The following is a 24,357-nucleotide window of genomic DNA, read 5'->3' as shown; positions in this document are numbered from 1 at the left end:
GACAGCTTACAGGAGTCATTCCCCTCCTTTCGACCATGTGGGCTTCAGAGATCAAACTCGGGTCTCCCTGTGCCCACTGAAGCCATCTCAACAGCACAGAAACACCTGTGCTAAACAGGTACATAACTTAAAAAGTAAAATTCTACATGCAAACCAAACATCCACGCTCAGCTGTCTCACCTGTTTGAACTTGGAACCTGGGCTCGGGCACGAGGAACGATGGCTTCACAGACAAGATGAGAGGAGTTTGGTCGCGCACAAGTTTGCTATTGATGAGGACATTAATGACTGATATTGCCGTGTAAATAAAAGGGCCAGATGTTACCAGAAAAGTGAAGTCTGTGAACAGTTCATAAACCTAGAGAAACAAAAAATAAAAGAAAAAGAAAACAATTCAAACATAGAGAAAACTGTTGGCTAGAAAAAATAATACACCAGCAGCTTAAATGGAGGATAAATGTTTCAAGAATAATCAAGATTTTATTTTATGCATTCCTTCCTTTCACGTTATCCCAGCTTTTACAAAAACAGCATGAAGGTACAGGAGAAGAAGAAAGGACAGCCACTAGGATAGGCTGCATAGTGAGCTATGGAAAATTCTAACTTCTGTCACGCTTAAGCCACGCATGAAGGAGCACTTGTTTCTTTGAGTCTTGCTGTTTAAAATAACACAGTGACAGCCACCTGAGCATTCTAAAGTATACGGCGGCCACAGAAAAAGTAGAGGAGTTGGGGAAGCTAATTTTAAATACATTTCGCTTAATAAGGGAGACATCTTTCCAATGTGTTGGCAGCACAAAAGTTACCAGTGAGACGGTCTACAGTCCTTCATGTGGTGCAGTTTTGAGATCCGGCATCCGGTTACACCCACCATGCATCTTTAGTTAGGCCCACCCATTTCACATGCTCCACGGCCAGCACGGCTCAGGGCTCAGGGCTCTAGTTAGACAGGGGCAGGACTAGGAGAGGGTGGCTCTCTGAGCTCATCTGGGAAAGGGACACCATCAGCAGGTGTAAACAGTGCAGACATCCACCTCAGCCGTACTGAATGTTCAGAAAGACGCAAATGTGCTCACTCTGAAACCTACCCTAAGCCCCAGTCACTGATTAACGTCACTCAAGGATACCGATAACTCTTAAGGTGGCCCCAAACTATGCTGCCTCTGTTCTGAGAGCCTCTTTCTTCCAACTCTACAAAAAGGCATTTCCCACTGCACAGGGTAAAATGACACGTGAGCGGAGACATAGGGGGGTAACCCGTATACCCGGCGAGGAGTGGGAGAGCCCAGGGCTCTTACCACACCCCCATGGGACCCAGCACGCATTCCAGGCTCAGGATCTCACCTTCAGCTCCACGGCACGGTTGAAGTGAGCCCTCAGCACTTCTTTGATTGATGTCATGATGTACTCCTGCACAGCTCGCCTGGCCAGCACTACAAACGAAAGCCAACCACCAGATGCATTTTAGTGCCATTGCCGAGCATGAAGACGTCACTTCGGGAAGCCGTGGCTGAGACGAAGCACGCTAGCAGCTTGTTTTGAAATATAAGGCCCAGACTAAGGACAGAGCGGAAAGACCCGAGTGCCGTGAAGTATTATAGGAAACGGAAAAACCGGCCACAGCATCAGCCCACTGAGACAGTCGTGGGTAGGACAGGGGAGCAGCCCACTCGCGGCACAGGGAGCTCCTAGTTCCAGCTTTCTTCTCAACAAGTAACAGAATTTCTCCAGCTACGCACCCAACCGCCGAGGCTGAGGCTTTAAAAGCTCTCAGAAGTAGTATTTTTAAAATCACTAAGATGCTATTTGATGGACTGGTGACACTGTCCTGCACAGGAGGATGGCTGCACTGAGTGTTCCAAGCAGCAGCTGGGGAGTGCTAACCACTACTGATGGGAGAGAATTTCTTCATAATGTCCAAAGTAGCAACATTTTATACAGGAAATAAAATATTTCTCGCTCCAAAGTCCAGCTCTGTTCTATTTGTTTTTCATATAAAAGTCCAACTTAAAAATCTGGACTGGAGAGCTGACTCTGTGGTACCTGAGGGGGACCCCAGGGTGACTCCCCATCACCTATATCAGGCAGCTCACAACCTCCAAGGCTGAGGCCTAAAGCCCTCTCCTGGCCTCCACAGATACCTGTAAACACACACACACACACACACACACACACACACACACACACACACACACACCCCTACCTTTAAAAACATAAATCAGCAGTGGCTGCCAGCATTTAGTAAGCCTTCCCTTCTATCCTGTAGTGTTTTTCCTTCCCCTTCCATTCCATATGTAGAATTACAATGTATCTGGTGCTGCTAGTCTTTTTTAGATTTCATTTATGTGCATGTGTGTCTGTGGATCACATATGGGTGCAGGTGATTGTGGAGAACAAAAGAAGCTGGTCAGATCCCCTTGAGCTAGAGTTACAGGCAGTTGTGGGGCCCCTGGCATGGGGGGCCGGGACTCGAACTCTGGTCCTCTGCAAGAGCAGCACACTCTTTCAACCACCGAACCATTCCTCCAGTCCCACCACTCAGTGTTTTCATTATCCTGTCTCAAGACTGTTAAAACTTGAGACATTCATTATGGAAACAAACACTTAAGCTAGAGACCTTCATTATGGAAGCAAACGCTTAAGCTATTTGGTTGCTCCTCTAGTGCATCGGTGGCATGTGGTTAGGAGGTGCAGAGTGTTGCTTCTTCAGTTCCTGAAGTCATTACAACACGCCCATGGCCCCTGTCCAATGGCCTTGGCTGGCCCCACCAACGGCCAAACGGCATGGCCTGCTAGGCTCCGAGTGGGCCAGACTACGCCGTGAATGATGCCCAGGAAAACGAAATGAGTAGGAGAGAAATGCGTGAGGGGGAGGGAAGCAGGGGGAGCCAAACTCAGGGAAAGTGAGGCGTAACGGACAGGCAGTAACAGAATCCAGTGGAGACAGGAGGTGCACACCGCAAGTAGCCCATGCAGCTAAAGGAAGGCTCAGGGTAGGTAAGAGCTACTCAGGGTTCCCGCAGCCCACCACCACCGCCAGCTCCTCTGGTTGATCTGAGGGAGACAGCACACCACAGCCCTGTGACACGGGGGACAGGAGTCTGGGAAACAGGAACCATCCAGAAGCATGTGTCATACACACTTCTTTCTAACTATCTACAGCCTCTTTAAGGCCAAGAGAAGAGAGATGTGGAGATCTTCAAAGGAAGCCTGGCTCCCCTCAGTGGAGGTCGGTGTCCAAGCGCCTCCCTCCAAGCCGCCAACACCCCTCACGTGTATGTCTCTGCATTATCATCACTATGGAGCTCCACCAAAAAAAACAAAAAACAAAAAACAAAAATGCCTCTACCTTTGCCTAGACTCTCTCCCTAACAGATGGCTACCAATAAGAAAGAAGCCAATATTAAAAAGTAAACAAGAGGCCAGGCAGTGGTGGCGCACGTCTTTAATCCCAGCACCCGGGAGGCAGAGGCAGGCGGATCTCTTGTGAGTTGGAGACCAGCCTGGTCTCTGAGAGCTAGTTCCAGGACAGCGTCCAAAGCCATAGAGGAAACCCTGTCTCAAAAAATAATAACAATAATGGCAATAATAATAATAAAAATTAAACAAGAATGTGTTTTGCTTCAGTCATGCCATTTATGCATAGGCTAGGCAAAGAGTTCCAAAGCCAAAGATAATACCAAAAGCTCCACATCCCACTTAAATCTTTTATCTGTTCTTGTGGTAGTTACTAACTAATATGCAACGTTGGCGTTTCCTGGGTGTAGTAACCTAATGGAGCCTACGGTCCTTACTTAACACTTGTGAAAGCAGGTTAAGAGACTAGCATGAGGCCGGCAGAAGAAGAGGACTGCTACCCACAGGTTATATGAGACCCACACCTACTCTATAACCGCGATGGCGTGTCTCGTAAGCACTGCACGCAAGCACTTTCGAGAAGTCCCCTACCTCAAAGAGGTGACTGGAAGCAGGGCCTTACCAGTTGTGATCAAATAGTCATCGGGAACTGTAATGTCACACACATATGGCGGCTTGGCTGTGGCCAGTGCTGGCGTACCAACTGTGGCTTCGAGCGTGGAGGAGGTCACGGGACGGAGGGAGGGCTGGGGAGGGGGCACACTGTTCCCCTGAGGGTTCTGACTCATAGGCTCGCTGTTCGGAGCAGAGTCCACGGTATCACCAGGGGCAGTGCTGATGTCGGGCATGCTTGGTCCCGGGGAGGTGCTTGGTTCTGGGGAGGTACTGGGTGGAAAATCTGTGGGTGTCAGTGATGAGCCCATGACTGGCCTCGTGGGCACAGGTGAAGGGCTTACTTCAGAAGCAAGTGTTGGGGAGGCTGAGAGGTATAAGTCAGAGATTGACCCTGTGCTGGTCAGAATGGCGCTGGAGGACATGAGCGAGACAGGAGTGGGACGGTGTGTCACACTCACGCTGCCATCGGAAGGTGTCAGAGCCAAGAATGGAGATGACTCGGTTAAAATGGGTGTCAGATGGAGAACAGTTGGCAGGGATGAGAAGTGAGTCCCAGCGGCTGAGACGCCAAGGGAGGTCTCGGGGCTGGAGGGCACCAGTGTGCTGACTGAGGTTTCATGGGGAATGAGTGAGAATTCAAAGACAGAGGTAGCTTCAGAGAAAGCTGAGGTAAGATGAACACCGGACTCTACCAGAGAAACTCTCCATGCTTCGTCCAACTTGAGGGGGCCAGGGGGGGGAGCTCGGGAGGGGGGGGCACTGCAGAGTAACTAGGAAGGACAGTGACCGTCTTCACAAGAAGGTCTGAACTTGACCAAGGCTGAGATAGCTCTAGACTTGTGGGATTAAGAACAAAAAGCTGAGGTGATTGCAAATCGATAGAGTTGGACAATGAAAATGTTTCAGTCACGGTGGGAGAAAGCTGAGAAAGGAAAGTTGATGGATCGCTTGACGGCAAAGACGGGAAAGCATGAGCGTCTGACCGTGAAGGAGCTGGCGCGCTGAAGTCCAGGAGTGGAGTTGAGTAAAAGCTGGACGTGGGATCCAAAAGACTCCCAGGCTCAGCTTCCAGGAAGCTGGTGCACTCTTGGTCAGCAAGGACCTCAGACTCTACTGAGGAGACCAAGCTGTCAGAGGCGAGAAGGCTTGGGCTTTCGGTCGGAAGGGATGGCGTGGTTTGACTTGCAGTCAAAGAGAAAGATGAGTCAAAATGGATGCTGGGGGTGACTGAGGACCACAGGTGTGTCACCCTGGATGGCATCACTAGGTCACTGGTGACAGAGATGCCAAAACTGGAATCAAGTGAGCTCAGCGTGGAGAGGCGGCCACGGGAAGTGTACACCAGGGGGGTGGTAATGCCCCTCGTATCCACCTCAGGAGACATATCCATGCTGACTTTCCATAACCCCACAGATCTGGAAGAAAGGGAGACGACAGGTCTGGAAGGGAAAAGAGTATTAAAGTTTTGAAGATCTTCAAGTTCAGAGAAGCCTGTGCCCACGCTGCTTGATGGCGAGAGACGGCTTGCTTCTACTGAGGCCACAGACAGAGTCTCAAGCCCGTTCCCTGAGACCACATCCTTCTCTGTGAGGCTCCTGGCCAGAGCTTGCTGAGGTGATGACACAGCACAGGACACACACCACATATGTGGACTCAGGGACGCCTCGGGGTTGAGGACACGGGAGTGGTCGGAAAAACTGAGGGTTGTCGAGTGATGCGGAGACTCCAAGGCTTCCCGGGCCTTGCTGGAGAGGAAGGGGCTGTCTGAAATGCCAGCTGGCTGGGTGGCAAAAGACCCAGGCGAAAACGGGGCTGAAAATAAAACAGAAGGCGGGCTGAGAGGCACAGGGTCTGCAGGTGGCAGGGTTACACTGGAGTGTGTTCTTACAGAGATGGCTTCTTTCAGATGCTCACTCCAAGCAGTGGTTCCATTAGGGTAGCCGTCCGTGCCCGTGGCCAGGACACCCATTAGAGGCCGTGAGACCTCCCACAGGGGAACAGGTGGCTGCTGAGTCATGCCATCGCCTGACGGCTGAGACACAGAGATCCGGGAGCTGAACAGGAGGTTTTCTGGGCTCTGGGTTACAGAAGCTGCAATCTCTGCCAAGGCCCTGCTTGGTAACTGGCTGTGAATTTCTGTAGGATGAAGCACCACACTCCTGGTAGGAGTTGGGATGATGTCCTCAGATGTGAGAAAAGCTGCCCAAGACGTGCTGAAGTCACTGGAGGACTCGCCATGCACCGCGGCCTGTCTCGCCGTGTCCCGACATCCGGACAGCACTTCATCCTGCAAAGCAGTCGTGGGTAGCGATGGAGTCATCCCAGGCTCCGGCGTTTCCCGGGGTGGCTCTGGTGGGCTCTGTGTGACAGGCTGCATCTGGGAAACCACCCGTGAAGAAGTCCAGGGAGCGTCTGGCAGAAAGTTATCCATCTCCTCGTCACCGACGGCCACCTCGTTACTCGTCACAGATCCATAATGTGCCGCAAAGATGCTGTGCCCAGCCGCACTTGGAGTCTGCCGTCTGAGGTCTGCATCAAAAGCAGTAGCGGATGGAGAGGGCAGGGCAAGGGCAGAGGTGCGTGGCTGGGGCCCTGGAGTCTCCGAGAAGGCCACATGCGCGGCACTGTGCATGACGCTTGTCTCGGGGAGGAACTCCTCGTGATGGAGAGAAGGGCCGTGCCGTTCCAGGGAGAGTTCATCTAGCAAGAAAAGCAAAGCTGAGTTAGCGGGCTCGCAGAGTCAGAGCGTGAACATTTCACTCCAGATGTTAAAAAATCCACTCATTCAGAAAATACGCATTCGCTAGGGCCGGAGAGATGGCTTGGTGGCTAAGAGCACTGGCTGCTCTTGCTGAGGGACTGCATTCAGTTCCCAGCACCCACGTGGCAACCCACTACCTTCTGTTAACTCCGTTTCCAGGAGATCCAGCACCCCCTTCTGGCCTCTGCAGATACCAGACACGTAAGATAATCCAAAAAATATTGATACACATGAAATAAAAATAAATACATATAAAAAAGTATCTGTTCACTGTAAACAGCCACAACTTGCAGAAATTCTAGCTGGACAGTGCCAACAGCAGCATCAGGGCAAATCTATGCAAACAGTCACAAACCTGAACACGCGGTTTCTCCATCTACCCTTGCACACGTGTGTGTACACACCCACAGACCTTATTTCACACACTCACACCCCCCAGCCATCTGTCCCGAATGTGTGTGAAATGGTGCAGACAATCTTTAATCCACCCTATCTTATGAGTGGCATCTTAATAAGAGAGGGAAACGTGGATACACGTACAGAAAAGAGCATGAAAACATGAGGGTATGTCACGGTGGTATAGCCCAAAATCAAAGGCTGCCTGCCAATCCTGGGCAGGGAGGGGCCTCAAGGAGCAGATTCTCCTTCACAGCCCTCAGAGACGATCAACTGTGCTGACATCTGACCTTGGATTTCTACACTCCAGAAAGGAGGCAGCCGATTTCTATTGTTTAAGCCCCAAAGGAAAAAAACATCTACCTCAACTTGGACTCTTTGAAGCAATTATGTAAAACATGTCCCCAGGGTTAGAAGCTACATCATTTTTATGGTCCTAATCAACTGTTTAAGAGTCCTAATTTAAGAAAGGCCAGGCCTTCAATGTCTGTCAGAGAGTAACATAAATTTTCCTCAGGTTAGGCACGGTATCACAAGCATGCTGTCACAGCCACTAGGGAGGCTGTGGCAAGAGGGATCGCTTGAGCTAATCAGTTTGAAAGCAGCTTGGCAACATAGTGAGACCATCTCTTAAAAGGAAAAGACACTAAAATGTGGCCAGAAAAACACACTGCCACACCAGACACCGAACACTTTCCTTAGCTACAGATCAAATAAACAGAAGCGCAGAAACAAAAATGATGAGACGCATAGGGAAATAAGGTGCCATTAAAAGGCTGAGGGAAAGGAAGCCTGGTGTGGTGGCCCACGCCTCTAATATCAGCATTCAGGAGAAGGCAGAGGCAGAGGCAGGAGAATAGATAGTTCAAGCCCAGCCTGGTCTACACAGTGACTTCCAGGACACCTAGAGCTACATAGTGAGACCCTGCCTCAAAAATCAAACAAAAAAGGCTGAGAAAAACCCCAAACCAAAAGTCAAAAGAACTCCACATATATATCAGATCTATAGATTTTGAATGCTGGAATTATGGGGTATGCTTATTGCTTAATTCACATAAACTAACAGAAGGGCTAAATACAGGAGCAATGAGAAAGGGACTATGGAAACTAGCCAGAAATATCTAAAAGAGAAAGAGCATTTATAAATGAAAAATACTGTAAGTCTGAACCAGAGATGTTGGCACACACCTTTAATCTCAGCACGAAGAAGACAAAGGCAGGAAGATCTCAGTAAATGTGAGATCAGTCTGGTCTACATAGAGAGTCCAGGACAGCAAGGACTATACAGAGAGACCCTATCTCAAAAAACAAAAGAAAAGTATTACAATTAAACACTTAAAATTCAGTATACATGTAAAACAGCAGTTTAAACATTACTGAAGTGATTTTTTAGTAAATGGAGGGAGAAATATCTGAAGATTATACTCAGGACTGGGGACAGAGAAACAAATGTAAAATAGAATATATATATATATGTGTATATATGTGTATATATGTATATATATATATATATATATATTTTTAAAACCAAACAATACAGCCAGGGAAATGCCTGATAACCTGAGCCCAACCCAGAGACCCACGAGGCTGGAGACAAAAGCAGTTCCCAAAAGTTGTCCTCTGAGCTCCAAGAGCATGCCATGGCATCCTGAAATACATGGGGATGCACAGCATAAATTAAAATGTAATTACTAAAAAATTAGAGATATTCAGTGGCATGAAGACGGAATGAGACAGTCTAACACATTTGTCAAAAGTTTTCGATAAAAAGCTAATCAAAAGAACAGCAGGGAACTGAGAGTAACGTGTGTAAAAAGTTAAATTAAAAAATTGTTATATAAAAAATGATAGATAGATAAATAGATAGATAGATAGATAGATAGATAGATAGATAGATAGATAGATAGATAAAGCCTGGGGCACTAAGTCTGGTCCCCGGGGCCCACATAAAGGTGGAAGGAAAGACTGACTCCACACAGTTGTCCTCGGACTGCCACACACGTGTTGTAAAGCAGGCATCCTCACACGTGTCATACACACACACTAACAACTCATTTATTTTAAGTAGATCTCTTTGATTTAGAGTAGATGGCTTCCGGGGAACAACGCCCAAGGGTGTCCTCTGGCTCCCACAGCCACATGTGGACTGGTGTGCGCATGCACACACCTGCGCACACACAAGAAAACACATGAATAGTAAACAAGGGGTGGCTACCCCAGTCAAAGGCCCTAGGTAGAGGATCCTTCCGGAAGGAACACTGTTATCCCCAGTGAGGAGTCAGGAAGAAACGAACTGAGACTGAATGATGATAATACACGGTAAAGTACAAACATACATTCACAACAACACTGTCGCGTAACCAGTGCAGGCTTCTCCCCCCAAGACAGGGTTTCTTTGTGTAGACTTGACTGTCACTCACAAGCGGAGATCTATGCCTTTCTACTAAATACACTTCTTATCCAGCTACAACAGTACATCTACAGAAAAGCTACAAGACAGACAGGGAGGGTCTGTGTGACACACACACTCACACACACATACACACACACAGTCTCTCACACACACACACACACACACACACACACACACACACACACACACACTCACACACCCGGAAATGGCAGTTGGGATTCAAAATGAAGTTCTGTGAATCAATCTTGAGAACAGGGGGTACCTTGTAAGTAGACTTATGGGTGACACTTCCAGCTGATTCCCTTAGCATCAAAAAGTCACAAGCTCACGCCAGATGTAAACTGTTTAAATTGCCACTCCCTTCTCGGTGGCATGACTTTAAAAAGGGAACGCACAGGAGGGTAGTCCAGCAGAGGAGCACGGTCAGAAGGCAGGAAGCCCCCCTCGGTTTGGTCAGCAGCACTGAAGAGGGTTTGAATCCCCTGGAACTGGAGTTACAGGTGGCTGGGAGCTGCCAGATGTGAGACCTGGGAACCGAACCCAGGTCTTCTGCAACAGCAGCAAGTGTTCTTAACTGCTGAGCTATGTCTCCACCCCCTAATTAAAACCAACAACAACAACAAAACCAAACCCTGTCCCCTGGTGACGCATCAAGCATTTGCTATCTTCTGTACAGCCAGCTGTAGGGTTTCTGTCTACATGCTTTTACGTCTTAACCTCGCATGTACCCAGCACAGGCCAACGAGTGGCAATCCTTCTCTATAGAAAGAAAAAAAAAAGGCAAACATTTAAAAGGTTACCAAAACTCTGCCCAACTGTGTTAATACACACTTGAAAGCTTGCCTAAGAATAAAGAACTTGTATGTCTGTTTTAAAACTCTGCTATGAGGGCTGGGGAGGTGGCTCAGAGGTTAGGAGCACTGGCTGCTCTTCCAGAGGTCCTGGGTTTGGTTCCCAGCACCCACATGGAAGCTCACAACTGTCTGTAACTCCAGTTCCAGGGGATCTGACTCTCCTGACCTCCAAAGGCTCCTGCTCACACATGGTACAAAGATACACTCAGACACATGCACATAATAAAATTGTGTAAAATAATAAAAACACTCTGCTATAATGTGTTTAAAACGTAAGAGCCAAACAGGACAAGAGCCCTTCTAAAATGAGTCAGAAACACATCTTGGTGTGAACCAGAGATAAAATGCAAAACCTTTGTTCAGTGGCCGACTTATGAATCCAGAGATCTGAGGCAAATTACAGTTGAACGGCTGGGATGAGGGAAGACTAAATGGTCAAAGAGAACAGAACTAAACATAGAAATCCCCAACTGAAAAAGAGCAGGCACAAAAAAAAATTAAAAATAAAAACCACTTCACCCTGAAGACTGGAAGGTGCCAACCCAGGAGGTTTTAGTCTCTCTACCAAGCCCTGGGGGAGAGTCCCCAGCTCTGAAGAGGCAGCAGCTGCAATGCCCTGGGGAATTACCTCTGTAGTTAATTCAGGAAGAGGTTAGAAATCCCAGGTGAGGCTGTTTCTCCACAGAAACAGCATCAGGGATCTCATTTCAAGCCCTGAAGATCAGTTTCCAAGCCATAGAGCTTAAATAATCCCCAAGAGTGAAAGGGTTTTTTCTCCTTGATGACAGAGAGGGAAAGGGTTGAGGAGAGGTCTGTTTCTCAGGAGTGACGTGGGCGTGCAGGAGTCTCAGGGGCCCTGTGGAAAGAGCGAGGGCCGAGCAGCAACTGGGCAGTGTCGGCTTCTCTCCCAACTGACCCAGGGCCAGTGTGGAGACGCTTTCTCCCCACATCACCCTCACTGGGCCGCCCTTTGGACATGCTAGATACCCCAGGCCAGAAACTGCCCATATGCCCTCTCCACCATGCCAAGTTGGTACACAGTGATTAACAATTAGGGACAGAGACACCCAACTGTCTGAGATTCATGTAGGCAAAAAACGGGGCATTCTGAAATTTATGTCACTTTATTCTATCTCAAACTCTTTTCTAACCATACAGCAGAACACTGGAATCATGGATTCTTGATGGCAACTGGATCCCTCTAAGGCCCCTGCCAAGTCCCTCCGGTCACAAATGAGGCTTACAGGGTTTAAGCTGACTAGTTGAAAAGCGAGGAACCGGCAGGTGTTATGTTTTGGTGACAGGGGTACAGACTAGAAAACTCATCACACCTCACCATGTTTTAGCAGTCCACTTTACCAAAATTGTTGATAAAGTTGAAAACCTGTCAGACTGAGCTCCTTTGTGCTATCATTGAGCTGAACTTACAAAACAAATTTGGCTACTGGAATCTACACAAAAGCGCCTGTGTTAGACTGAGTCCCACTATGGACACCTCCAGGCCACAGGCCTGAGTGCGAGCAAGACAGGAGGCCATCCTCTCTCAGCTGGCCTGGGAAACAGCAGGGTCACCCATCTCTAAAGAGCTTTAATCCAAATGGAACTACTATTTTTGCTTCTTTGCTAAACTGCATAGTTTTCAAAACACGATGACTCACCTTAACTGGCTGTGGATAGTCAGTCTACAAAACAAAACCATTGACGCCTAAGATTTAAAACACAAAAGCGGTAGGATTAACTGTTGAGCAACTTGGCAAATCTTCACAGCTTTCCTCTGTCTCAGAATGTCCTGAGGAGGGTTTCCAGAACCTTCCCCACCCTTCATCTTTCCCTCAGCAGCCTCCTTCTCTCCCCCAGCCCCCTCTGCCAGGCTGGAGTACCCAACATATACCAGTACCCTCTTCTGGGGTACCCGGCGTGTACCAGCCCCCTCTGCCAGGTTACCCTTTCCTCCACCTGGCACTAGTTATCAGATACCAGGTAGATAAGAAGTACTAGTGTGTGGGGACGGGAGTGAGGGGGGTGAAGATCTAAAAAAAACGTCTGGGCGCACGTCCAGCTGAAAATTGCCAAACAACCAAACACTATTCCAAAGTTGAGCCAGTTTATCCTCCCACCAGCATTATGTGAAAACCTGACTGTTGCTAATCCTCACCAATACTGACATCCCCTGGTGTTCACCTCTGTACCAGCCTGGCTCTTGAAATCTTAGTTTTAATGTGCACTTACTGGACTGTCTATCAATTTCTTTCTGATACAGAGGCTCTTTCTACATTAGGATTCTAATCTCCTAAATCAGATAGAATTCTCCATTGTGTTTACTGCCTCTTTAAGGATGTCTTTGGATCTCATTTCTCATATAGTCTAGTAATGTCTCTGGGTTCTATTTGATCATTTTCTTTTTGTCTTTGAGGGTGAGCGTGCGTGCATACATGCGTGTGTGTCCCCGGGATGGCTCCACAGGGAAAGGCATTTGCTGCTTGGTGTGACGATTTGACAAACCCCAGGACCCACATGATGGAAGGGGAGAAGTGGCTTGAAAACTGTCCTCTGTCCTCTGCACACACGCTATGGCATCAGGCACATGCCTGCCAACGATGAATAAACTAGTTAAATAAATAAGCCTTTTAAAAGACAGAAAGGTTAAAAAAATTGTCACCCCCTACTGGAAGGTGCAATGATGCTTCTACACAATCGCCCCAGGTTTTTTCAAGTGTTTACTTTTCACATTTACAAGTGTACAGATGTGTCTGGGCACACACATTTCCGTGCACATGAGGTATGAACATGGGGAAGAGTGCCCGAGGCCAGTGTTCCGTGAGAACAGTCCACGGACTTTTTTTCCACTGGCTTAAGGTGTAAGAAAGTGCCTGAGTCTGCCCCTGACTCAGTGTAACATTCAGAGCTATAGTACTGCACAGAGATAGCATGCCCCATGATGGGATTCCTCTGAGGCAAATCCCTGTTCTCCTTTTTATGGGGGGTGGGCATGCTAATCTCTGTATTGTTCCAATTTTAGCATATGTGCTGCCAAATCGAGCACCTGTTCTCCTTTTTTTTTTTTAAAGGAAAAGAGTTTATAGATACAGAGGGCGTGGGATATGTAGGAGACCCAAGTGGTGGAGTAGGGACAGGACTGGAAATACAGAGGAGGCTGAGAAAACAAGCTTTAAAAAAACAAAACAAGAGCCAGTAGTGCTGGCACATGCCTTTAATCCCAGCACTCATGAGGCAAAGGCAGGTGGATGTCTGTGAGTTCAAGGACAGCCTGGTCTACAGAGTGACTTTCCAGGACAGCCGAGACTGTTACACAGAGAAACCCTGACTCTAAAAACAAAACAAAACAAAACAAAAACAAAAATCAACAACAAAAAAAAGCACCCCAGGACTGGCAGTCTAGCACAGTAAGAGAAAAGCTTGCCCTGGAAGCATGAAGGCCTGCACACACCCGCCAGAGCCCACATAAAAAAGGCCAGGCACACTGGTGTGCATTTATAATCCTATCAATGGGGAGATATGCAGATACAGGTTGATCCCTGGGGCTCCCTGGCCATCCAACCTAGACTACTCGGAGAGCCCTGAGCCACTGAGATACCTTGTCTCAAAACACAGGGTGGGCAGTGCCTGAGGAATACACAAGGCACCGAGACACAAGGGGGAGTGTACAAAGTAATCATCATGAAGCCATAGGAAGTCACTGAGGAGCACGGTCAGAATCATGGGTTTTGAAGTCCATTTCGCTGGCTGCTGTGTGAAGAGCTGGTGCAGTGGCTAAGTTTGAGCTGGCAGTGCCTTAGAAAGATGTTTGTAAAACCTGGATAAGCAAGGCGGTCCGGTGTGCCTGCCCAAGCTTCAGAAACACAACTTACTCGGGCTACCACTTGAAAGCCCATTCAATCAGGCACCGCCATTGACAAGGTTCCTAAGGGATTCCAGTGCCCATTAAAGTCTAAGGAACGTGAGCCTGAGGCTTATTCTAGGGAAACTCCTGTAGTGACATCAAGTATGCAAATAGACACAGGGGCCCTGGGATAAAGCTGCCCACAGTGAGGAGAAGCCAGAGAGACAGGGATACCAGAAAGCCAGGTGACAAAAAAAATCAGAATCAACACTAAGAGGGGTCACCTCTGTAAAGGGCCCCAAAAGATCAAGACAGAAAGGCTGGTGGGGGCACCTCAGGATGCTGAGGCTGGCTTCCGAGAATTAAGGAAGGGAAGAACTTTGCACAGACAACTTAAGGAGCAGGGAGGGACGAGGTACATCTGGAGGGACCCCACGAGGTTGTTTGGTTCTTAGAGCTGTAAAAGCTAATCGTAAGAAAACATCAGCCCAAATCAAAGATGTGCCTCCATAAAAGACCCAACTCCTCAAAAATGCCGAGGCCATAAAAGGCAAGGAACAAGTCCAGGGAGACAGCGTAGCAGGCTAAAGAGCTTTGCCTGGAAACACTGAGTCTGAGCCCCAGAACCACTGAGACGCTGGACACGATGGTGGCAGCGTGAATCTGTGATCCCAGCAAGGGGGGCGGGGGAGAGATGGATGACAGCACAATCAGCCGGAAGCTCACAAGACAGCAAACCTAGAACGTGTACTCTGCACAGCAGCAACAAGAGAACCAGAGTCAGCCAGGTGGGAAGAGAAAACCAGCTCTCACAAGCTGTCCTCGGGCCCCCACACAGATGCCATGGCGTGCCCACACACATGCACAAATCCTCAGGCCTCCACATAGACGCCATGGCGTGTCCATACACATGCACAAAATTTACAAACTTTGTTCTTTAAGACAAGGAAGGACTGAAGACCTGTCACTTGAGAAGAATAAGAAGGTGTGGGACCACCTGACAAGGTAAGATTCTGGATCGGAGACTGGGGAACCCATGAAGCCTGTGGTTTAAGTTCATGGTGCCATCCCAAGGATAATTTTCTGTCCTGGTAACTCTTTGAGGGTCACGCGTGGTGCTAATATTAGGAGAGCCTGAATCAATGGTGCAGGAACTGTGTTAATCTACTTTTCCATATTTCTCAAATTCTCCTGAGATTTAAAAAGTTGTGTATGTGTGAGCACCGCACATGTGTGGATGCCCATGGAGGCTGGAAGAAGGCATCAGATCCCCTGGAGTTACAGACAGCTGTCAACTTCTCACGGAGGTGCTGGGAACGAAACTCGGGTGCTCTGGGCGAGCAGGGCAAGTACTTTTAGCTGCTGAACCATCTCCCCAGCCCCCTAAAGTTCTTTCAAAATGAGAGCTAAGATAACTCAAGTTTCTGTTTGGCAGGTCAGGCGTGGGCTCAGGGAGCATGGGGGAGGGGGTTGTCTGAGTCTGTCCTGATGTTCTGAATCAACACCACAGATAACTCAAATGCAGCTTCGGGGACTTCCTTTGAAAACGGTTAGACAACCACAGAACTAATGAAACAACCCAGAGAGAAGACATGGACGATGAAGAGTAAGGAATGAACACAAATGGAAGCCAGAGGAGAACGGAGAGGAGACAGAGCCCAGCAATGTGCAGAGACTGACTGACGAGAATCTAAAGGAATTCTCCACCTTCTCTCCTTATGAGTCTGGGCCAAGCATTGTGAAGAGGGCACCATAGGAAGGACACAGTGTGAGGAAAGTGCAGAGAGATGAGGGGGGGGGGCGGCGGCAGAGGAGAACATCCACAGAAATCCAATTATGAGCAGAAGGTAGGTTTTCAAGGAAGGAAGCCCTCCTGCCACCAAATCTATGCTCCAGGTCGGAACTGGGGATGGAGATGTGTCCAGCCGCCACCGACGCATGCTCCACAGCAAAGAACCTGCCTACGTAACACACTGTATGTACATCCCCAGGATTTTAACTTCACGATTACTTCAGCATCCCCTTTTGAAATCCTCCTTTGACATCCTTCTTACTTTAGTAAGTCCTTCAAATGTCTGGACCGCCCCTGGTTCAGACTCACACAGAAAGCACAGAAAGACAAGGAGCGGCTGGACAGGACGCCTTCTGCCTTGAGGCTCATCTGGGTCCAGCTCCTCCTCAAGCCCTGCCCTTAAGAAGCTCAATTTGCTTTCCCGAGTCTCAGTTCTCTTGCCTGCCGGTAAGAGGCAGGATTCCTAGAAAGCACCACCTGAGGAAGGAGCGTTGGAAGCTTGGCTTTGTGCGAAGGGCCGAAAGGAGGCCCCTTCAGGTATACACGGGGTTGTCTCAGTTAGGAGTCTTGAGTGTTGGCCATGGAAAAGACTGTCTACATAGGTAGGAGGGGACTTCACAGAGACCACAGAATTTACTAGAAGACTCAAGTTCAAACAGAAATCCAAGTCTGGAGAGGCCTGCAGGGTGGCTAAGAAGGCAGTTAGGGTGAGTCCTTGGGAAAGCCTTATCTAGATCTGTCTTCTGGGCTATCTCTGCCCTCTCTCAGCTCCATGGCTCCCCTCCTCCCTCGAACCCAAAGTCCCAGGATGGGACAAGGTCCAACTGTCCTGGATCACATGCCATGCTTCCCCAGCAATCCCCTGGCCCTCTAGACCATCATATGAAAAGCATTCCAGATTAAAAAAGAGCTCCCCACTAAATGACAAGTGGCCTCTCTGTCGTCATTGAAGAGACTTCAGTTGTAGCTTGGAAAAATCCCAGCTAATGAAAAGCAGAGCTCTCCAGTCCTGATACAAGACGACTGGATTTGTGTGTCAACTTGACACAAGCTAGAGTCATCAGAGACGGACACAGTTGAGGAAAGGCCGCTGGGAGATCCAGCTGTATGGCATTTTCTCATTTAGTGACCAATGGGGGAGGGTCCAGCCCATGGTGGGTGTCACCATCCCTGGGCTGCTGGTCCTGGGTTCTGTAAGAAAGCAGGCTGAGCGCCGGGTGGTGGCGGCGCACGCCTTTAATCCCAGCACTCGGGAGGCAGAGGCAGGCGGATCTCTATGAGTTCGAGGCCAGGCTGGACCGACAGCCTCCAAAACAATACAGAGAAACCCTGTCTCATAAAACCAAAGAAAAAAAGAAACAAAGAAAAAAAGAAAAAGAAAAGAAAGCAGGCTGAGAAAGCCCAGAAAGCTAGCCAGTAAGCAGCTCCCCTGCATGGTCTCTGCATCAGCTCTGCCTCCAGGATCCTGCCCTGTTTGAGTTCCTGTCCCAACTTCCTTCAGTGAAGAACAGCAATGCTGAAGTGTAAGCCAAATCAACCCTTTCCTCCACAACCTGCTTTTTGGTCATAGTGTGTCATAGCGACCACAGGGACCCTAACTAAGACAACAACCCACCCAAGAAAGGACCGAAGTCTGCAACACACCCCAGAGGACAAAACCCGCACTGCGTCATCTCCAACTCTCTGGTTCCCTAGGACCAATAGGTTGTGATTGATCACACTTCCCCTTTTCTCCTCTGGAGATGGGAGCCCAGATAAACAACCAGTAGCACCCCTGGAACACCAAGAGAACTTGGGAAAGATGCAGAAAACCATAACCACAGGCCGACAACGTTAAAACAAATGGCATGGTAAAGCTTCTCAAAAATCCGTATTATTATAGTGAAAACATCAACATGGGACTTGTGGGGTTTGGGGACTCTTTCTTTGTGAGATCCTATCTAAAGAGATAAAGATATCAAAACTCGGGCTTAACTCAAAGGTATATTTGTTGGGCGATGTCGCAACTGGTTTTGGTTTTACTCTTTTCCTAAGTAAGAAGTGACCCTCCCTAGCAAGAGTGTCAGCACTTGGAGCATCCTAAACAAGCTAAAGCCTCAGTTCACCAGGAACAAAGGCGAAAACACCCCTCTGCCAGCCATCTGCTCCTAAAACAATTTAATTCAAAACAGTCCTATGACAACAGGGAAGAGGACACCACCGGCCTGAAGATAATCTTGTCTCCAATTACACTTGGAGCTGGATGGCACATGACATCCCATGACTAAGCATGAGGGGGCACTTTCCCTCCAGGACCAGGGGCAGCAGCAGGGAGTCCACACTAACGCACTGGCCAACAGCAGAGCAACTGGGAGCCATCCCTCCCTCCCCGGGTGGGTTTAATCCCAACAAACGACAAACAGCTTATGCTGCAGGCTTAATACCCTAATTCAGGTCCAAGTTAAGCTTTTCTTTGATACCAAGGGAGCTAGACGCTTAGATGAAGAGAGGGGTCAGTCTGGCGGGAGGCACCAGTGGGGACAATGTTGGTTGTGTTTTTGTGACAAAGAGCAGTGGCTGCATTCGGTTGGGAAGGATGCTAGAAAAGTTGGCTCCCGGATGTGACACTGTCAGCAGACAATGGGGAGCCACAGGACACTTTTGAGCAGTGCAGCCTGCAGAAAAATCACCCTGGCAGAGCGAGGAGACATGAGGCAGGCTCCACACGGATACCCCAGCCACGGGGTGCAATCGAGAGGGAGAAGAGGATGGGGGAAATTCGGAATCAGAGAAAGCAAACTTAAACAGAACATAAAGTGTTAACAACTGATGGGGTCCACGCCATGAGAGAATAGGAGAAATGATCTAAGGCACCAGGGCAAGCACTGTAGTCTCTACTGCTCAGGAAGTTCAGACATGAGGACATCACAACGTTTAAGACCAGCCTGGGCTGCACAGTGAGATCACATCTCAAAAAACAAGTCCCCGTTGTCAGGGCCCACTAGACAACGCCTCCGGGTATCTAAGAAGCCCCAGTCCCCTCCAGGGACTCACTGACTCATGCTCACAACTCAGATCTTTTCACCACCCTCAAGGCCGCATTCTCTCCTCTCTTCCACCAACGCACCACCGTGTCCTGAGGATGACCTGCTCAGAACTCAGCCTTAGAGCATCCATAGGTGATGAGCATCCTGGACCCTGCGTGAAACAGGTAGAGGTTTTTCGAGACCCAAATATAACCCCACTTCCTCCCTCCTTTGGAATGCGGCTCTAAAGCAGGATAGTCTGTGGGAACACGGAGAGGGAGAGACCTTTGTCAGGAGAATCGGGAACTCCGGCACCATCTGCTGTGAAGGCTGTCTATACTAAGCAGTATTTCTTTTAAAGAGGAATGGTTTATAATAAAAATGTTTAAATACCCAGGCATTGTGGTGCATGCCTTTAGTCCAGCACTGAGGAAGCAGAAGCAGGCAGAGAGAGAGAGAGAGAGAGAGAGAGAGAGAGAGAGAGAGAGAGAGAGAGAGAGAGAGAGAGAGAGAGAGAGAGAGAGAGAGAGAGAGAGAACTTAAATAGCAATAAACCCTGATTAGGCCTGCTCACACTCAGACTTTTGTTTACCCCACTGTAAACCTGTAATTTTCTAGGAATCTCATAAGAAACTTTATTTACAGCAAAAGGCATTTTAACCTCCTTCTGTAACTCTTGGGGCCTATGGTTGTATTCTATCCACGTGTGATGCCATCCAAATTACCCCCAGAGCCCCCTATAATCTCAATTATCAAATAGAGGGCTAAGCACAGAAGAGGGGAGGGTCTCTTAGAATTACAGCGAACAATGTGTGGCGGTCTGAATAGGAATGGCTCCCATAGGCTCCCATATTCGAATGCTTAGTCACCAGGAAGTGGCACTGTTTGAAGGGATTAGAAGGATTAAGAGGTGTGGCCTCCTGGAAGAAGTATGTCACTAAAGGGTGGGCTGAGAGCCCAGTCTCTCTCTCTCAGCCGGTGGATCCAGATGCAGCTCTCAAGTACTGCTCCAGCACCATGGGTACCACAATGCTTCCTGCCATGACGAAAATGGACTATACCCCGAAACTGTAAGCAAGCCCCAATTAAATGCTTTCTCTTATAAGAACTGCCTTGGTCATGGTGTCTCTTCAAGGCAAAAGAATAGTGACTTAAGATAACAAAATTTCAAAAGTCCTACACACAGCAGGACATGGTATTGGACACCTTAGAGCCCTGCATTGGAGAGGCAGAGGCAGGCTAATCTCTATAAATTCAAGGCCAGCCTGGTCTACAGAGTGAGTTCTGGGCCAGCCAAGGCTACATAGTGAGATCGTGTCTTAAAAGGTAAAAGAAAAAAAGAAAGAAAGAAAGAGGGGCTAGAGCAATGTTCAGCAGCAGTTAGGAGCTCTTCCAGGACTCAGGATCCACATGGTAGCTCACAACTGTCTGTTAACTCCGGTTCCAGGGAACCCAATGCCCTCTTCTGAACTCTGCAGATACTGCATACACAGTACGCAGACATACATGTAGGCAAAGCATCCATTCATAGAAAATAAGAATAAATTAATCTTTTTTTAAAAAAACTTTTTAAAAAAAGTCCTACACACAGTCACGACGATAGTGTCCCTCTGAGAAGCCCACCCCTAAGCTCCCAGGAGTGTCTGCCTCTACAATGGGCTAGTCCTGCACCTAAGATCTGTGCTACAAATCTTCTTAGTGGATTCCAGCTCTGCCTCATACCGGCTCATCCTGCAATTCTTCTCTCCTAGGAAGTCAAGGATCCTGCTTCACCTGAGGGGAGGCCCCTAAAAGACGGAGGCCACTCCTCAGGATGCTGGTGGTGGTCCCGGGTCCTGGGCTGTGTCTCTCGCCACAGAGCTGTGCAAGACACATCTGTCATCCTGGCACTGGGAAGGTGATGGAAACAGGAAGATCCGAAGTTCAAGGCCAGCCTGGGCTTAATTTCCCAAATCCTTCCTCCAAAATACAAAATGAAACTCGAAGCCCCACAGGTGGCCCACACTCCAGCTTCTTGGTGCTGTCCATACACAGTGAAGTCCTTTCTCACAAACCAAGCTGACACTGTACTCTGGATTTATTCCTCTGCCTTACTGAGGAGACCCTGAGCAATCTGAAGGGAAAGGCCCCGTCTTTCCTGGGGATGTCTCCATATTCAGCCCAAAGCTTACCACACGTCCTTCCCCGAGTCCAGCAAGAGCCTTCTGACCGTGGAAGCCAAGAGCAGGCGCAAGAGATTAACCAAGTATGAAAGGCCCCGGGCCTGTAGCCTTCACAACACAGAAGAGACAGATCCACTACAGACTGGGGAGATTGCCATGGAAACAAGGAGGGTGCTGCAGGAGAATGGGGGACAAGGAAGCCAGCAGAGGATGCGGGGCCAGGACAGCGGGAGGCTGCTCCAGCCAGACAGGATGGCGAGTGTGTGAATGGAAACAAATTAAGTAAAGATGAGAATAATCTGTGTGCTTGGCTTCACTGGAACAGAGAGGTGTTGACTCAGAGCCTGGAGTGGGACAGCTCCTCGCAGATGTGGAAATGGCTGGCAAGAAGGGCATGTAGCCAGAGGAGAGCCTGCCACAGCAAAGCTTGTGAGGTGTGTGCATGGAAACATGCTTTTGGTTTTGTTTTATGTATATAATGTTCTGCCTGCATGTATGCCTGCAGGCCAGAAGAGGGCACCAGATCTCATTACAGATGGTTGCGAGCCACCATGTGGATACTGGGAATTGAACTCAGGACCTCTGGAAGAGCAGCCAGTGCTCTTAACCTCTGAGCCACCTACCTCTCCAGCACCAAAATGTGTTCTTAAGAACGTAATTTGGGAGCCGGGCATTGGTGGCACACGCATTTAATCCCAGCACTTGGAAGGCAGAGGCAGGTGGATCTCTGTGAGTTCAAGGCCAGCCTGGTCTACAAAGCTAGTAACAGCTAGGGCTGTTACAGAAAACCCTGTCTCGAAAAAAATAATAAAAATAAAAATAAATAAGAGGGAAGGAAGGAAGGAAGGAAGGAAGGAAGGAAGGAAGGAAGGAAGGAAGGAAAGAAAGAAAACACCCTTTCCCAAAGGTGGTTGAACTGAAGAAGCTGAGGTCATGGAAGGTGAGTAGATCATTAGGAAACTATAAGGACTACTGTCCTTATTAAAAGGGTTTTATGTACCCAGCCCCCCCAAGCTCCCTAGCCACACATCTAAAAAAGTGCCCTCACCAGACACCAATTTGGACTTGGCAGCAACCAGAATGGTGGGCAATAGGCTTCTGTTGTTTCTTAAGTACGTCGTCTAAGGTGTTTTGTTACAGCAGCACAAACAGACTAAGTCCCACACCAAACCGAGTGCTATTTGCATATGCTTCTTGTGTTCAGTGCAGCCAGGCACACAGATTATTCTTGTCCTTACTTAATTTATTTCCAGTCACTACGATCTTTCCCCAACCCTCTCTTTCTGGCTGCTTATTGGTATGAAGAGCCTACTGATTAGCAATTATCCATAACATTAACTCTCTAAGCATCCACAATATGGTTTATTGGAGGGCTCTTAGGGACTCCAGAATGAGGAGCAACATAAAGTTAATATAAATACTAATTTGCCAAGAACCTAGCCAGATCAAAAGTATAAATAAGCCAAAAAGCAATCTTCTAAAACTGAAGTACAATGAATTCGATGCATGTGTTTGCCATTTACAGTAAAATGTTTAAAAATGCTGCCAAGAGATCCATTTTTGGCATTTAAAATTTTTATTGTCAAATAAACATAAACAAAAGCTAAGAAACCTAGAATCCATTACACAGCTTTAATACTACCATTTCAGCTGCTAAGGAGGAGAAAAAACAAATTCTAGGGCTGGGGCAATAGTTCAGCCAAAGTCCCTGCCAGACAAGCATGAAGGCCTCAGTTCAATCCCTGAAACCCAACCAAAAAGCCGAACATGGTGGTGCACACTTGTAACCCCTGTAACTCTTCTGGGGAGGCAGAGACAAAGGATCTATGAAGCTCACTGCCTGTCAGCCTGGCCTACGTGGTGAGTCCCAGGCCAGTGACAATCTCAAGAAACAAGGAAGGCAGCTCCTAAGGTTGACTGTTAACCTCTACAGGCAGAGAACACACATGCTGGCACACATATAAGAACACACACACACACACACACACGGAAATTCCAAACATCATTATTAACACCAATAAATATTTCCATTTCTCTAGTACAGGATTCTAAAAAAGTAACTACAATATAATTACCACAACTGACAAAATTAAAGAGAATCCCTAATATCACCTAATTGTCCACTTTCTCTTCAGTATTCCTTGATGGCCTTGAGATTCTTTCCCAAAGTTGCTTTGTTCAAGGCAGGCTCCAAACAAGAAGCGCACTGCTTTGGTTCGGATGTCTCCTACGTCTCCTACAGTAAGTTTTCCTCCCTTTCCTTTCTGAAGCTCTGGCTAGTTCATCGTTAAAGAAAGCAGGCCATCTGTCCCTGCAGACAGCCCACACTGTCTGACACACTGTATTCTCAGGGTGTCCTTTAAAGTTCTCTCAACTGTTGGAGGGGCAGGACGCTTCCTGGGGTGCAGGGTCAATGTTTTACCCAGTGACACTTTCCAGGTGGTCTGGAAGACACTTGGTTTCCAGCTGTGCCACTCTGAGCGGCTGAAACCTTACTGGACTTAGGTGGTGATGGTCTGCCCCAGCAACGGGGCAGCTTCTCACCAGCTCCTCGCCCGCTGCTCAAGCCATCGCTTCGGACACTCATTACTTCATAACGGAGGTTGCATCTGCACGCCTGCATTAATTAAAGATATTCCAATGCTCCAAGATGTAATTAAAGAAGGAATGATAATTATTTGGTGTCTGAAGCTTTATCATGTTTACGTTTAGAACACCCCTGAGTCGTGTGATTAGGAATTCAATACATACAAAGTTGCGGGTGTCTTGCTGTTCCTTAGAAACTCTACAGATGAATCCCTAGAACCACAAATGCTGGATAAAGCCTCCTTCTCTCTTTAGTTCCAAGTTCAGAAAGACAGAGAAAAAAGACTCAAGCAGGTCTGGGAAATTATGACACTTATGACGGAGAGGAGGAAATAGAAGTGTTAGAACATTTCCAAAGCAGTTTGCTTATTTAAGACCCAGATTAGGGAAGAACAAAGAAACATGCGAACCGCCGGGGCTACACAGTATCAATGTCCTGTTCCTCCGCAGCTGCTTCCAGCGAGCTTGTAGAACAGCAGTTCCCAGCCCTGCTAACCCACGTGTGCAAACACTGGCATATCACAGCACAGCTGTGGAAGTCAGAGGATAAAGTTGGCAGTCAGTTTCCTCCTTCT

At 48.1% G+C, this 24,357-nt stretch overlaps 1 protein-coding gene across 1 annotated transcript in view; it reads right to left on the bottom strand.

The window, feature by feature from the left end:
• The window catches only part of Kiaa1549 (KIAA1549 ortholog), a 129,463-nt gene that overhangs the window by 69,066 nt on the left and 36,040 nt on the right, over nt 1–24,357 (bottom strand). Inside the window, 4 exon segments of the mRNA XM_040728537.1 lie at nt 181–358; nt 1,345–1,433; nt 3,980–4,709; nt 4,712–6,672. Coding sequence (XP_040584471.1) covers nt 181–358; nt 1,345–1,433; nt 3,980–4,709; nt 4,712–6,672 — 2,958 coding nt within the window.

This window comes from Mesocricetus auratus, unplaced genomic scaffold, assembly GCF_017639785.1.
Source record: "Mesocricetus auratus isolate SY011 unplaced genomic scaffold, BCM_Maur_2.0 Super-Scaffold_100019, whole genome shotgun sequence".
Classification (NCBI taxonomy): Eukaryota; Metazoa; Chordata; class Mammalia; order Rodentia; family Cricetidae; genus Mesocricetus; species Mesocricetus auratus.
This window is presented reverse-complemented; position numbering and strand designations above follow the sequence as displayed.